Source organism: Leguminivora glycinivorella, chromosome 18, assembly GCF_023078275.1.
Source record: "Leguminivora glycinivorella isolate SPB_JAAS2020 chromosome 18, LegGlyc_1.1, whole genome shotgun sequence".
Lineage (NCBI taxonomy): Eukaryota > Metazoa > Arthropoda > Insecta > Lepidoptera > Tortricidae > Leguminivora > Leguminivora glycinivorella.
Window position 1 is genome coordinate 5,224,413 of NC_062988.1, and position 17,239 is coordinate 5,241,651.

At 37.5% G+C, this 17,239-nt stretch overlaps 1 protein-coding gene across 1 annotated transcript; it reads right to left on the minus strand.

The window, feature by feature from the left end:
• Positions 1-262: 262 nt before the first annotated feature.
• LOC125235828 (cathepsin O-like) lies at positions 263-17,134 on the minus strand. The gene is made up of 6 exons (XM_048142424.1): positions 16,868-17,134; positions 16,300-16,574; positions 4,244-4,376; positions 2,919-3,112; positions 1,918-2,037; positions 263-1,004 (listed from the first exon to the last, which is right to left on the minus strand). The coding sequence occupies exons 1-6, from the start codon at positions 17,054-17,056 to the stop codon at positions 818-820; spliced, it is 1,098 nt and encodes a 365-aa protein (XP_047998381.1). The 5' UTR covers positions 17,057-17,134; the 3' UTR covers positions 263-817.
• Between the last annotated feature and the right edge of the window lie 105 nt (positions 17,135-17,239).

The window sequence follows — 17,239 nt, forward strand, 5'->3', positions numbered from 1 at the left end:
TAATTTTATTATTAATTATATAATAAAACAGTTGCCGAAGTTTACTATAGTTGGAATGAATAATTGAATATAAACATGGTTTGAATTTATAATTGGCTGAGGCTAATATGGCTTTTAACAATTATTACCGTGTGGTGACGGGTTAAGAATTTCACCACTCCCTTTCTTCCCGTGGGTGTCGTAGAAGTCGACTGTGGGATATGGGTTAAATTGTGGCGTAGGCGAGAGGCTGGCAACCTGTCACTGCAATGTCAAAATTTGGATTTCTTTCAACCCCTTCTTGCCAAGAGTGGCACTGAAACTTAGTAGTTCATGTGCTCTGCCTACCCCTTTATGGGATACAGGCGTGATTTTATGTATGTATGTATGTACAAAATATAAAAAAACAACTGTCTGTAAGTAAGTTACAATGCATATCAGCTGCCTATTATTCAGTCTATTTTACCATTACTCTATTACATTTTTGATAATTATATCGGCCTTTAAAAGCTGCCCTAAAAATAAGTGTTCATCTTACATATAAGTTTTCAACATTTTAACTATTTCAATTAAAAAACAAAACTCTCAAAATACAGTAACCAATCGGTAGGTACAATTATATTTGTTTTTTTTTTAAAAAAAACAAACAAGTTTTTAACCGACTTCAAAAAAGGAGGAGGTTCTCAATTCGACTGAATTTTTATTTTACGTGTATTTTGCAGTGATACGCAAGTTGCAATCTGTCTCGAGTCTCGACCCTAAGTTCGTGTTCACATTATCCGATCCGATATCGGATGTAGGAAGGATTTCAATGGAAAAAAATCCAAGACGTCAAAGTTTAAAGCACGTCTACACTAGCGACCTCGTTGGCGATCCCACACACATTGGTGCCTACGGCAAGACTAACGTAGCCACCGTTCCCGAACTCGCCTCCCCAGGAATTCTTAGCTATGTAGTGCGGCACGTCGCTCGACAAGTCGTAGCCAACGAGCTCCACTGCGTGATTTAAGTCGGTCGGGGAACCTCTGAAATTAGATGAATAACATTTTTAGGATATTTGAATGGTGCAAATATGAGTAGGTACATGTATGAGTTCCTTTCCTACTATGTGTTTTATTTTCTTTGAAAACTGTTCGTTTCAACGGGAACGACAGAGTAAGGAGCTCAACGAGCGAGAGAACACAGCGAGCTTTTTCTCGTAATGTAATGTAACAGTGTCTCTGGTAGAATTGTGCCTGCTCGATCACTGAAAAGATCGCTCCCAACTAGTACGATCTCCGAATTGTACTAGTTCGTTCTTTTAGGACATTTAGGACAGTAGTACAGTAACGCTCGCTCGTACTAGCCGAGAGCTGATCGGCCGTTTTCGCGCGCTCTCGGTCGGTTTCGGTCGGATCACACGGATCGCTTTGCTGTCATTGTCATTCCTCGGCTCTTCGCTCCTTTCACTCCCATTCTGTTGCGCGTGTGCGAGTGTACTAAATGTACTAGAGAGCAGAATCATTTGGGAGTAGTTCGGTCTAGTAAAGTGCAGGGAATCGTGTCTTTTGTACTATTAGTACATGTCCTACACAAGCCTAGTCTCTGGAGTTGCAGGCGTCCATAAGCAACTATACTGCTTGCCACCAGGCGAACCATAAGCTTGTTTGGTATTTTTCGGTAATCTTCTTTAGAACTCTTTAAATTTAGACTACGAAGAGTCACCAAGACAAACCAAAATAGTGGCAGATAAAGGCCGTTCATATATTTGGTCGAGCGCGTGAATGTTTTGATTCTCAACTCTTGTGTCCACTCCACGGCCAAAATTGCAAGTACATGGGGCAATCCTGACTGGTACCCGCCGCGTCACTGGACGCATATGGTACTCTAGTTAATAATGTTGTAATTATACACGATTACTCGAAATTATCCCCAGTAAGAGAAATATTGTAAACTCACGGGCAATGGTATTGAATAACTCCACCGAGGTAGTTTTGCCACGTGAGCGCGTTTACCGCTACGGCGACCGGCCCGTGCGTGGCGAGGGCTTCTAGTATTTTGTCTTCAGCACCCACGAAACTGAAACAATAAGTAAATAAATTACTGATGATAGAACCTCCTCCTTCTGGGTAAAGAAGTCGGTTAAAATCTGAGGGCACAGTAGTAACCCAAAATGAGTTTTGGCCTCCAACAAGAGAGCACGCCACTTTGGTCGGTCTTGAGCGGTATCGCGCGATATCCACTCCATCCGCCCAATGATATTTTGGGTGACCAGCTCCTAAGTAAGTATAATATTTCGTGACTCCTTTGAAAAAAACGTATCTTCTTCTGACAATGAAAAAACAAATGTAAATATTAACTATGCAGGGAGTGCATAAGTTACTGCGTTTCAATATTGAGTAGCAGTGTGAGATACGATATGATATTTTTCCAGAGTAGTGACGATTTGCTGATGATACTCATCACCCGCATTAAAAGCGCTGGTGGCCTTGCAGTAAGAGCGTGCGACTTTCAATGCGGAGGTCGCGGGTTCGAACCCCGGCTCGTACCAATGAGTTTTTCTGAACTTATGTGCGAAATGTAATTTGATATTTTCCAGACGCTTTTCGGTGAAGGAAAACATCGTGAGGAAACCGGACTAATTCCAATAAGGCCTATAGTTACCCTTCGGGTAGGAAGGTCAGATGGCAGTCGCTTTCGTAAAACTAGCGCCTACGCATAATCTTGGGATTAGCGGACCTCGGGCTCCCATGAGCCGCGGCGAATGCCGGGATAACGCAAGGAGGATGATGATGACTTATACTTACTGGCCTACACACTCCATCCATAAGTCTTAGCGGGTATTCTGTGGCTGTCTGCGCGGCTGTTTAGATTATAAGTCATTTTAAAATAGACAGATGTCCCAATTGTTTGAACCGATGTCTTAGAAGTGTGTAGCATGTTATATAATATGTACTTACTCATCACAAGTAAATGTCCTGACCCGCACACCAGTAGCGTTCTTACTCAGCCTACACGCTCCATCCATGAGTCTTAGCGGGTATTCTGTGGCTGTCTGCAGAGCTGTTTTGGAGATCATGAGCCAGTCGAGGAGTAGACAGATATCTCCGCCTTGGCAACCGGCGTTGCCGAGCGTTGCGCAGTCTATAGCTTCCTGGAAAACAAAATATGAAGTGTTAAATCGTTCACATAAACTTGAAATTTGTTACTGCTGGCCGTTGGAGTCTAAAATCCTTATGACTCTGCTCCGTCCAACTTAATTTGACATGACATAAACGTCGTGTCGTAATGACGATTAGATAGGTACGCTAATTGATGTGGACGTAATACATTGCGTGCTGAGTTATTACATATGTATATGAATTGAAAAAATCTCGTCTATTAAAAAAAAACATGTATTTAGGCTCCTAAGGCAGCGTTCCCACTTATGCGTCGCGTGTCTCGGGGCGCGCAAGGGGCGTCCGCGCCACGCCGCTTAAGTGTAATTCAAAAAACGTCTCCTCAGTACATTTTGTATAGGAAAGACGTAAGACGTGCCCCAGGTGGCGTGGCGGCGGCGGGGCGCGCGCCGCGCCGCTTGGCGGCGCGCCTTACGTCCTTCCTATACAAAATGTACTGAGGAGACGCTTTTTGAATTACACTCAGGTGGCGTGGCGCGGACGCCCTTTGCGCGCCCCGAGACACGCGACGCATAAGTGGGAACGCTGCCTTAGGTCCGACACTAATCGTTATTAAGATATTCGCCCGTATAATGTACCTACCTTTAGGTATAGGTATTTATAATTAGACTAAACTACAATACACAGTGACATGATGCCTCATCTGAACTGGTGCATATCGTTTAGCAATCGAAAGGTCAATCGCCACTTAACCGACTCAGCGCTAACAATCATAGTAAGTGGACATCCGCTTTGGACAAGGGCCCTATTCCTATAATGTCCGGCCAATCTTTGTGCATCTATGGCTATAATAGAAAAACACCATACGAAGGAAGAAATGTCACCCTGAGCAATTCAAGAGCAAAAAAATTGCGCCTTATAGGGCGATTATCACTATCAAGCTGGTCAGATCAGAAGACGTTGGTATAGCTTAACGTTCTAAAAAGCGAAGCGCGTCATGGACAAAGCCGTACTTTCGGTGAACAAAATAACTCATAGTGGGTAATTAATCACAAACTTACGTTAGGTACCCGAATCGAACATTTTGATTTAGAATTGCCGCGCATGGTCCAAGGTCTTACTTCTTTACAAACTCGGATCGGTTTAAAATAGCACTTAACAGTTACCTGAACGCTGAGCGGCACAAATTTTCCGGTCTTGATGGCAGCCATAGCTTCAACGATCCCGATAGTGCTGAAGGCCCAGCATGCACCGCACATGCCTTGGCTCCGAACTGGCCCTATCACGCCCTTTGCCCTCCTGTGAAAAGCGAAAAATCGTAGGATGAGAGCAGGCTGTCGTTAGATGGCGTTAATTTGCAAATTACCGGTCTTATTTTTTTAAGTAGGTACTGGAGTCGTACAGGCATTTATATACTTTCAATTATGCTTCGCGAACATTTAATATTAAAATTGACGTATTACAACATACATTCAACTTCTCATTGTAACGTTAATCCCCTTAATATTTACCACTATTTTTAAGTACCACTCACTTATACAAACAGTGTTTTTGTATTCCTTCTAGTCGATAATTTCACGCGGCGACAGCTTGTTTAAATAGCCTTGCGGTAAATACGTGTTATCGCATGATTTGCATGGAAGTACTGGGTTCGAATCCAGGACTTTTTCTCTTTTTTTTTTATTTCATACTACGTCGGTGGCATTAAAGGGTATTAAAAGTTGTGTTTTATATCTCAACTTAATAATTAGAAAATCAAAATGACAATAAGAAAATCAATATGTTCTCTAAGATAAAATTGATACCTTCGGCTCTCCATTCTTGCTCGGTCAATAAAAAATACGAATTTATATCCAAAAAAAATACAAAAAGTTTATAGAATCCCGGGATTCGAACGCAGTTTCACGGCGTGACAGGCGACTGTTCACCAACGACGCCATTACATAACACGCTGTTACCGACGAAATTAGGCTAAACGTATATAATTATTTAAATATAAATAATAATGTCAAATCCATACTAAAATTACAAATAAGAATGGGTGTGTGTCTGTTTGTTTGTCCGTCTTTCACGGCCAAACGAAGCGACGGATTGACATGTTTTTTAAGTGGAGATAGTTGAAGGGATGGAGAGTGACATATGCTACTTTTTAACAAATAAGGGGTTGAAAGAAAACGAAACTGTGACATTGCAGTGACAGGTTGCCAGCCAGCCAGCCAGCAAGTACACAGCGCTTCTAATACTTTGATACTTGGTGGTGGTGGTGTAAGTAATGAAACACGTAGGTATATCACTGTTATTTTTTATTAATGCTTTTGTTAACAATCAACAATTGTATATAGCAATATATAAATAATTAATTACATAAATATTAGGTACAAGTCTATAGACATACACATTTTTTTCGTACTGTATTATTTATACTTTGAAATTTAGATTTATTGTATGTAACTAAAGTATTTATTTTATTTGTTTTTACTGTAGTTATTACAATTTAAATTTTTTTATTGATTTTTTTATATTCCTAATTGTTAGACAAACATTCCTAATAATTTAAATTACGGTTTGTTTAGTTATTTATGTTATTTTATATATCAAGACTTGTACCTAATATTTATGTAATTAATTATTTATATATTGCTATATATAATTGTTGATTGTTAACAAAATCATTAATAAAAAATAACAGTGATATACCTACGTGTTTCATTACTTACACCACCACCACCAAGTATCAAAGTATGTATTAGAAGCGCTGTGTACTTGCAACTATACCGGTGTGGTCTATCGCTTCACATTTCCAAAACAATCTATCTCAAATTTGCTACTGCACAGATTTGAACCTTACAATTATCAGGATACAGTTGCTTTTTAAACTAACTTGTTGTCTTAGCACGTGCCTAAACAGAAGCTCCCGCTCAACACAAAAGGAACAATGCCTTTGTTTAGAAACGTTCGTTTCAAAAAATTCATACTATACCTGACCTGACGTGTAATATTTTATTTTATCAACAAAGGTACAATAAAGATTGTATTGTATTTTTGTATGAAAATAAAAAATAGGAAAGAAATATAGTAAGCCTGCCTGCCTGTTGCCTGGAAGAGATCGCTCTTTAGCGATAAGGCCGCCTGTTGTTTACCTCTGTAATAAAATTTATTGTAATGTGTGTGTTCCTATGTACATTTCTGAGGTTGTGCAATAAAGTGGATTTGTATTGTATTGTATAGTAAGAGTCTTTTTTAATAGAATATTTATTCTATTAAAAAATATAAAAAAAACTTAATAAATCCAAAAAAAAGTTCAAATGATTAAAAAAGACTCCGGAATGGAACTCGAGATCTTCTGCTTCATAGTCAATGCGTTTGACCGAGACGCCATTTCGATTTACACTAGCAGTGTCGAAATACACGATATGTATCTTTATTGACAAAATGCGTCATTATTTCTGAGTCTGCTTGAGTTAAGTAAACCAATATCTTTAAATAATTACTTGTCAAGAGCCAAGTGTCACTGATGACAATGTCAACTAAAAATGCGCGAAATATGACGGCTCTGTGTCTGTACACAAAATTTGGCACGCACATTTTCGTAAAATTAATAAAAAATTCACATGGATTTGTCCATGATTTCTGTATGAAACAATGTATTTCGTTCAATACTGCGACGATGGATAATGTATAGTAGATGTATGCGCATATTTTTATTTAGTTGTAGTGTGCGGTGACTAAATAAATGGTAGATGTTTTTTGTATGGAAAGCGAGCCACCTTAATGTATGGGATGGTATGATCTTCTTATATTTAATATTTAATCTACGCTCTTACGGAAAAGCTATAGAGACGACTGTTGAGTGCTACTGAGCTTAAACGATTTGCCGATTGTTTACATGCTCAGCAGGCCTAGCACATGATGGCCGCGGGAGTATGTCGCCGCGAGATAGACTACCTGTCCTTAAGTCATTAATACAATTAGACAAAGACGTGTCATCTATCTCGCGGCGACATACTCCCGCGGCCATCATGTGCTAGGCCTACAGTAAATTAATTAAGAAACTTTTCGGTGAAGGAAAACATCGTGAGGAAACCCGACTAATTCCCGGTTTCGAATTCTGGTTAGAAGGTCAGATGGCAGTCTACGCCAAATTTTAGGATTAGTTGTCAAAGCGGACTCAGGGCTCCCATGAGCCGTGGCAAATGCCGGGATAACGCAAGGAGGATGATGATGATCTAAAACCATACTAAGTACGACAAGGTAAAACAAAACAAATGTGGAAAACTTTCATAATATATTCATCAAACAGTCATTTTGTAACACAATCCGACTTTAGAATCTTGTCTTGTGATGTAGAGTGATCCGAATCGAAACCGGTTTAGCTTTTTATAAACACGTTATTTAACCTTGTTGAAATACGTGAAACTATTTATTAATGATTCAATTAACTAGTTTTGTCGTCTGGCGCATATTTCAATTGTTGGCGCATCCAATATTATGTTTTGATATTTTGAGCGGTGCGCGGCATCTTTGCGCCGCCTGCGTGGCAGCCGGAACAACCTCCAGGCCGTCTTAGCTGATCGCTGGGATAGTCTGCTTCTCACACACTGGACTAGAATGCACTCGGTGGTGGCCACTTACATAACTGAGTGTCTATTACCAGAGCACTCCGTTTTTTCTCCAGTACTACATATGTTAATTTTTAAGATGTTTGTATGGACATTGGTCTGAAATAAAGAGATTTTATTTTTTATTTATTTTATGTATAAAACCAGTATTTGAGCTTTATTAATTTCTAACTAGCATTTTCCCGCGGCTTCACTCGCGTTAGAAAGAGACTAAAAGTAGCCTATGTCACTCTCCATCCCTTCAACTATCTTTACTTGAAAAATCACATCAATTCGTCGCTCCGTTTTGCCGTGAAAGACGAACAAACAAACAGACAAACACACTTTCCCATTTATAATATTAAGTATGGATGGCATTTCCAAATATCACTCATAACAGAGCATGTTGGAACATGTAAACACAAAATGGTCCTTCGAACCGGATGATTGGCAACTTAACAGTAACCGACTTCTAAGGTCAATAACTCAATACGCACGATGAAGTGATGTTTATTATGGTAAACATAAAATATTTATTATTTAGGACCTAAGCATAAGCCTAAGTGATAAAATTTAAATTTTTTAAAGTACCAATATTTGCTATACCCTTATTTGAGGGTCCATGTACCTATTGTAAAACGCAAATAAAGAACTATTGAACTATTAAGTGTGCCATACGGGGATAAGTGTGTTTGGCCTTATTACTCATTGCCAAAGATGCTTTTACAAGTTCATACCTTTGCTACTTGCTAGTAAAGTTGCTACTCACGATTAGTGATAAACGTAAGAAGTTAAGAACTATCAATAAACACTGATCATTGTTCAAATAGGCCAAATGTGAAGGCCAGACACACTTTTTATACTACGTCGGTGGCAAACAAGCATACGGTCCGCCTAATGGAAAGCGGTCACCGTAACCTATGGACGCCTGCAACTCAAGGAGTGTCACATGCGCGTTGCCAACCCATTAGAAACTTGTACACTCCCTTTTGCTGTGTTAAGTACCTACACAGCAAAAGGGAGTGTGCAAGTTCCAAGGAGGGTTCGGGTTGCCGACGACTCAAAGAACAATAGACGGAACAAATTAGTCGTGACCGTGTTGTCCCTATAATATGTTCCTGATACAAATCTGATTCTTCAATGCCCTCTATTTAAAGCAAGTCCGATGACACAGGTTATCTTCTTTATTTGACAAGTGCTTTACTTATTCCTTATCTGAATCGAAGCAGCGAAGTTTCGCAACGACTGTACCTAATTGTTTACTTATGTCACGATTGCATTGTAATGGGTTTTTCTGAGTAATATTGGCCACGATCGTACTTGATTTGTATCTATTACATTGTTTTTCATCACATTTTATGCGACAGGGTGCGAACGATGTCAAACATCTGCCTCTCGATATAACTAATCTACCTTGTAAGTGTGATGTGGGGACTAAAGGACAACTCACTTGTACGAGATATAGGTTTATTGTGTCTTATGTTACAGAGTAGCTTCTTATATATAGGGTAAGGTGAAGCAGTGTGAGTGAGGTGTTGCACTCACACTACATCTCCCTCCTTAATGAAAAAAAGATTAATTTTATTGTTAAATATTGAAATTAATCTTTTTTTTTTTCAAGCATAAAGTAAATTAAAGAAAGAAAGACAATGCATAAAAGTTCAAATTAAATAAAATCAAATACTTAACTGTTTATTCCTATATAAAAAAATTGAACCTACGTATTTTTTCGAAAAAAACACTTGTTAAATTTCGGAAAATTAAATCAGAATTCTCCTGTACATTTTTCATATAGGTAACTTTACAGAAATAAAATCATGAAAAAGAAAAGGACAAATATGAACTAAAAAAAACACTGTAAATATTAAATTTGAAAAAAGTAAATGCTTAGCAAATGTTATTTGTAACATATGCACTGTCTTAAATACATTTTTAAACTAAACTAGAAAATTCATTTTTAATGATGGATTAAGAAAAACTTTTGTACTTAATTCAAATGATAAGTACTTATAAAATTTGGAGAAATGTAATTTGATAGCAAATACACACTATAAACAGTATTAATTACAAAGTAATTTCCAATATAAATCTAAGGGGAAAACATTGTATACTCCTAAAGTGTTAACAATAATGAGAAAAAAAACACGTTTTTTTTTTTTGAAAATTTTAGGTAGAAACCAATTTATGAGCGCTTTTATGACAAAATGGAACTCGAAAAAAAAAACTAAGATTATATTAAAACTTTAAAACATTACTTATAGGTAGTTATATTGTTGAAATCAACGTGAAAAAATAATTCAAGTCCTAACCAAAAGTAAAATTAAAATAAGTATAACTTAATTTTAAAGTAGGTACGTGGTGTATTCGTCAATACACCACGTGTATTTGTCAATTCAGGTAGGTATTTCAATAGATTCTTTTTGTTTGGTACCACATATCATTATCACTTGCAAGTCATTTACTTTATGGACGTCTCATCACAATATTTTCTTTAATTGTGCATCTTAAGCGTGCAATACTTGGCAAGGGTACACAACGCATTTACTTGGTCGGCCGACCTTTTATTTATTTATTTATTAGCTCAGGATACAAGTATATTTATTTTAAGCGCGCACACATACATTTTTTTTTTACACATACAGGCAGTTCTTTTAACACACATCCTTACATCAAAACCTTCCACGTGTCCAAGGTGTCCCCACGATTGATACTCGACCAAATCATGGTCAGACGGCCAAGGATTCCGTGCCTGCCTTGTATCCTGGCGTACCCTTGCTAACCTAATCGCACAATGACGCCTCTCGGGCCATCGTTGATGCGACAGGCATATTTATTTATACATATTCAATTTATTCCTTTCACATTACCCTCTCACGAAAAAAAAAAAACATTCAAAATCCAAACACTTACTCAACACCGTGAAACCTTCAACACATAAGAAATTCAAAAACTCTTAGTTGATCAGGCCAATCGTTTACTGAAAAACTTATGTGCTTGCAGTTTACTCAAACACTGCTGAATACCATATTTTAATCGAACAATTTCATTCTCTTTCGTTCTTATTCCATCTTAATTTCAAAACTCAAATAAACATAATATTACTTTCCGTATCTTCTCATTAGTACACACATTCAATTTCAAACTTAAAACCTCCAACCATAAAATCCAACCTTCAAGCAAATGTGACCATAGCACACCTATACCTACACTGTAAAACAAATCATACATATCCCGTTACTATTTTTTTTTATACATTATTCATATTCATTATTATAATTTAACATTTTAATTTCATATCCATTATTACAAAAACATGTCATATCCGATAATTACAAATATTCATACGATATCCGTCATCTTAAAAAAGAATTCTAATAGTCTAATTATAACATTATTCTCTTAATTAATATTAACTAAACCAAATCATTAAATCATACATAGGTAAGTATTAAAAATGAATCTTTATTTTATCAAGAAATGTTATGGTGAAATTTATATTGTACCTAAAGGATCTAAACAGGTGCATAATAATGACACAATGTTTACTGAAATTTGATCTGTAATTACAGAAGGCGCATACTTTACCATCGCGGTGGCATCGTGACTAAAGCTATGTTGAAATTACCTCTAAGTAACTTGCGCAATGTATTCGCGATACATTTAAAACATTGACACATTTATGAAATTATATATTTGAAATTGAAAACATTTAAGGTATAATCATACAGTTTAAAATGTTCGGATTGATTTGATTTCATTAAAAATTACATTTAGATACACAATAACTATGTACCAAATACCTATCAACCTTTAACCATAAGTATAAGTATTAGTTTCGTCAGCAAGGGGCATAGTCCTGCTCAGTTATGTTATTTAGTTTATTATTTTAAAATCAATTTAGCTTACAAAATAATGAACAAGAAAAAAAAACTGTCATAAAAACTAAACTTATAAAATGTCCTTTTTACTCAGTTCTGGCACGGTTCACTTACGTTACTTTCTTAGTTTTTGATTTCCTACACGGCCTAACTTTTGTCAACACTGCTGCAGCAGTAACAGCTGCTCCTGGACCCGTAGACGCCATTCTCGACAAAGGACACGAACTACTCCCTGCTCCAAACCATCCTTACGCTTTCCGCCTTTTTCCTTTACCGATGTTGCATAAGTCCATTTTTATGTATTTCACTTTTCCGACTTCCTTTTTTTTTATCAAAGTAACACAAGTAGTTCACCGAGTGCTTATCCGACGATTAGTCCGACGTACTTTATAAGAATACATAGTTAAATCCACTGTCCACTATGCTGCACTGTCACATTGTCAATATAACTTTTGATTTATGTTTCGCACATTTGTCCATTAAATTCGTATATGATTTTTTCCATCGCTGGCGCGGCGCGCCGCCAGTGCAGCGCGATGCCGCACTGGCAGGATCGCCATGTGATGTGGGGACTAAAGGACAACTCACTTGTACGAGATATAGGTTTATTGTGTCTTATGTTACAGAGTAGCTTCTTATATATAGGGTAAGGTGAAGCAGTGTGAGTGAGGTGTTGCACTCACACTACATAAGCTATTAAAAAAAAGTTAGAATAGAATAAACATTTATTCGTGAAAACAGGCAAGACAAAATACTCACATAATAACAACTAGAGATGGGCCGAATATTCGTTAAATATTCGGTATTCGGCATATTCGGCAAGTTTTTCAATGTTCGTATTCGGCCGAATAATTCGATTGCATTGCCGATTATTTACCGAATAAACAAAGTAAATAACTAATGTAAATCTTACGTATTCCATTGGATAATAAGCTCCTATTTTAGTAGCTTTTTAAGGAACTGCTAAAAAGAGAGAAACCTATGCGTCAAATTATAAATACAATTGTTTTGTAAAATAGTTCAGAGCGGTTTCAACACTTTTAACGAAGTTTTAGTTATCTACTAAATCATAAAAACATAGTTGTAGTAACATATGTAACCATTATCAATCATTAAATAGTTTAAATGAACATCCCCTTTTAAAACATGGCGTAACCGAATATTCGGCCGAATGTTCGGTTCGGTAAGAGCTGAACCGAATGTTCGGCCGAATATTCGTATTCGGCAAAGTCCATATTCGGCCCAGCTCTAATAACAACAAGACAGAAAGGAATGAAGTTAGGGAATCAACAACCAAAAAGTACCCAATTTTGCAGAGGTTTAAAACTCATGGTTGCATTTTAATCCGGGTGTAACACTACTAAAACACTGATTACTTATATCGAAAACACCATAGTAAATTTTCTCGACCAGATTATTATAGTCTTACTCAGGGCCGGATTAAGGGTAGAGCGAGTGGAGCGGCCGCTCTAGGCGCCGAATGGTAAGGGGGCGCCAAAATCGTCATTGCGTGGGCGCACACCATAGCCCATAATGGCGAGAGGAGCCGGAAATGAATTTTATTCAGATATTGAAAATCTAGATTTGTGATTGTGATTCAGATTATCTGAAAAGTTGCACCCACAGAACACCCCACTAGAAGCCAAATGCAAGCGATATTGTTCGAGACGCAAATCACCAATCCTTGCGGGGTGAGGCGGGCGCGCACGGTGCTGCCATTGGTCGTTTCAAATAATGGCGCGCCTTTATGATTAGCAGTAGGGATGGGAATGGGACATGTCTATTATAGACAATGGTACCGGTACCAGTACTGTGGTGAATTTGTTTTGCAACAAATTATAATATTATAATTAAATTATAATAAGGCCTAGTTACCCTTCGGGTTGGAAGGTCAGATGGCAGTCGCTTTCATAAAACTAGTGCCTACGCCAAATCTTGGTAGTAGTTTCCAAAGCGGACCCCAGGCTCCCATGAGCCGTGGCGAATGCCGATGCCGGGATAACGCAAGGAGGATGATAATTTGTGATAGCATCTCAATAAAAATCATTCTAGTAACTAATAACTAAACTGTGCATTTTTACTTACGTTTACTAAGTTAAATAACCAACTAAATATTCTAAACTAATCAATGAACTAAATACCACTACAGACTCTACAGATTCTAGATAATTATTCACTATTACAAATCTGCTTTCTTTTATATTTCATAAAATGGTAGCACATGGTACGAACGGCAGTACGAAGTTCCCGCAACAGACATAAACTAACATGGCCCCATGCCTAGTCGTTTACGTGAAAGGGATAGCATATCACATTGTTAACTCGGTAAAGAGGGATGGACGCGCCTCGGCGCCGCTCAGCACAACCATATTGACCAGTATAAATGAACTTCGCGGACAATAAACAATATTCAACAAAATAATTAATTTGACTTAACTGTGGAATGTTGTTCCATCTTTTTTACATGTAGAAGTGTTAGAAGACTTGCCACACCACTTTATGCTGTAAGAGACCATTGTTTGCAACCAAAATTGATTATTTAAGATTTTTTCCCGAGCGGACACGGACACTGTTAGCGGGTCGTATACTTGGGCGCTACTGATCGGTGTCGCACGCGTTCAAACTTTTATAAACCTGATTTGTCGTATGCTTGGTGACCGCGAGTCGCCCTGTAAGGGCCATCTTGTTGTATTGATCTGTGGTTGCACCACAATGCCACCATAATATACAACATTCATAAGGTGGGAGCTATTGCTAACTACTGTTGCTAGGGCGCCGCGAAAGATGTTTCTAGCTCTTGAACGAACCACATTGTTGCGAAGCCGAACGGCAAAGACAATGTTACGTCGCTATCCAAACGCTCAGTGTTTATTCGCAATTCAAAGCGAAGTTCCTCTTAAAGACAAAGGCGCAAAACGTCTCACAAAGGCGCAGTTTTGTATGAGACGTAAGCGTTATGTCAGACGCACTTCTAATAACCTAAATTTAAATACCCCAAAATATGCCAAAGGCCGAATAACATGAGAGCATAATTAACCTATTTAATTTCAAGCTTTGCTCTTCCGCAGTTCTGCAATTAGAGTCGAACTTCTCCATGTCTGTCCAAGTTGGTCATTGCTGCAATTTGCTTTCGGTCTGCCAGAGCTTGGTCTTTGGCCTCTTTTGTTTTATCACAGCCATTTGTTCTTGTCCTAGTGAACTCCTCAATGAACACGCCGCACAGGAAAGCATTAACCTCGCGTACGTATGTCCTATGAAGACAGGGGCTTTTATAGAATCAAGCCCCCCCCCCTCCTCCATAAATAATATGAAAAATTTTCGCGCTCGCTTCGCTCGCGCTTACGATTCTATCGATGCCCATACATGTGAAATATTTTACTTACCTAGTCAAATGGTTGTGACCTTTCTGATAGACACAACGAATCTATGAGCATTTTTGCATCGAACCCCCCAAAAAAGGTTAAACAAGGGGGCGCCAAAACTATATCTCGCTCTACCCTGATCCAGTGCGCGGGCCGGCGCTGGTCTTACTGTTGGAAAGTTTTATCTATGCATCAGCTAGAACTAAGAAGTAAATTGCATAATACATGAAATAGAATGCAGCAGTAAACTAATTGATTAATTAAATATCAATTACGCAATTGTTAACTGCTTCTCGTCAATTAGCTACTTAATTAGTTTACCTATACCAGATTTTAATAACCATTATCATCTAAAAAACATAAAATGTTGCATAATGAGTAAGAAAACATTTATTTATACTAAGCATATTATGTTACGAGTCATTGATGTTGTCTACACGGATTTAATTTCTAAACTTCAAAAATTTTGTCACAAACATGTACCTACTGTGTCAATAATATTAATATAGGTATAATCAAGTTCCCAAGTCAGTAACTCAATCAACCACAAAAGTATTTAAATAAAAAAATATTAAAAAAAAATAAGAATATAAAGTTACGGCAATAAGATGAAAAACCTATTTATGAACTCAACTGTACAATGTAAACTGTGCCTTGACACTGGAAACCACAGACTACTAGCCAAGGTCCTCAACCTTGAGGACATTACCACAACTAGTTCAGCCAAGTAGCTACTTACCTACATATAGCAAGTAGTTACAGATAGTAAAAGTACCTAGCAGGTATAATTTATTAGGAATCAAAAATAAATACTCAGAGATACATCAGACAAGCAGATACATATGTCACAGATTTTAAGGGGCATGGACTTTCAATCAGTGAACTGCTTTAACTAGATAAATAAATAAATAATGCCGAATAAATAAACATTTTTTTTTATTCGAGGTGACAGTGTCCACGTGAAGGACATGGGTGAGCTTTGTTCATGTAGATATCTGCCGCCATCAGTTTTACCTTAGTTGCCTTAAACGGCTCCCAAGGGACGAGATGGTGTTGGAGTGTTGTTATTTTTTTCTGAATCTGGCATGGCATCACTCACACAGCACAAATCGTCACTACTTTGAAAAAATCTCGTATCTCACGCTGCTCCTCAAAGTTAAAACGCAGTAAGTCTATATGCATTCCATACATACTTACTACAATTTTCTTTTCATTGACAGACGAAGATACAAGTTTTTTTAAAAGTAGTGACGAAATACATCTAGTTTTTTAAGTCTAATGGACATAGCTAAAGAACTTCTTAGTACTAATCCTGAGATGCTAGTTATTGTGCAAGTATCTGGGCAAAACAGGGTTAAAAACAACATAACATAATTAAACTTACCAATCAACTGTTAACGGTAAACTCGCAGCTGCCCTCTTAGTCCTTACATAAGAAGGCCCGACTTGCTTCAAGTGCTCCATCCGTTGCTGTTCTCTGAACCTACTCCATGTCTGATTGTACTCCCTCGGAGACTTCTTCAGCTGTTCATCGGAGAGATGTAACTCCTGGTATTCAGCTTTGGACATGTCGGAGAGATGGGTCAGGCCATACCGGGCCTTTTGGGTGTCCGAGCCACGGGATTGGCTGTTAAGTTGCTCTATTTCTTCTAAGGAAGCCTGCAATTTAGTATAACATTTTATTTAAGAAACAAAAAATAAATGAAAAACGCGTAGGTATCTAAATTGGTATAGCTAATATATCTAGCTTTTTTTCTGTTCACTCATAACAGTATGATAAAAATGATGACTGATATTATGGAACATAAGAGAAATCGTGCAATTTTTACTGTTTTCTTTTAGATTGTTTACTACGAAACTGAAAGTAGGTAACAAGATAAAAACTTCTGATAACTTACTTAAAAGCTGGTTTATGTTTTAAATATTTACTTAATAAATATTAAGTTAACTACCGTAAAGTGCTCAAATCTCGTCGCATACTCTGCTGGGTTATTTTTATAAGTTTTATTAAACTTTTGTATGTATTCGTCAAACATTAATTGCAACTGTTGTTTACTATTTCCCGACTTATACGAAATAGGGATCACTATTAATAACAAACTAAACATAGCAATTATCACCAAAATGTTCCACCACTTCATTTTGAATTATTCTAAATTAATTAAATTAAAGAATCACTACAAAACCGAGCGCCTACCACCTACACAAGTACAAAAACAACTCGCACAAACTACTAAGAAGATACTACGTATCAGACAAACATCTTCCATACTTGAACTTTAGTCGTTAAGTATCTGTGGTCGTGCTATGTCGATACTGACGTT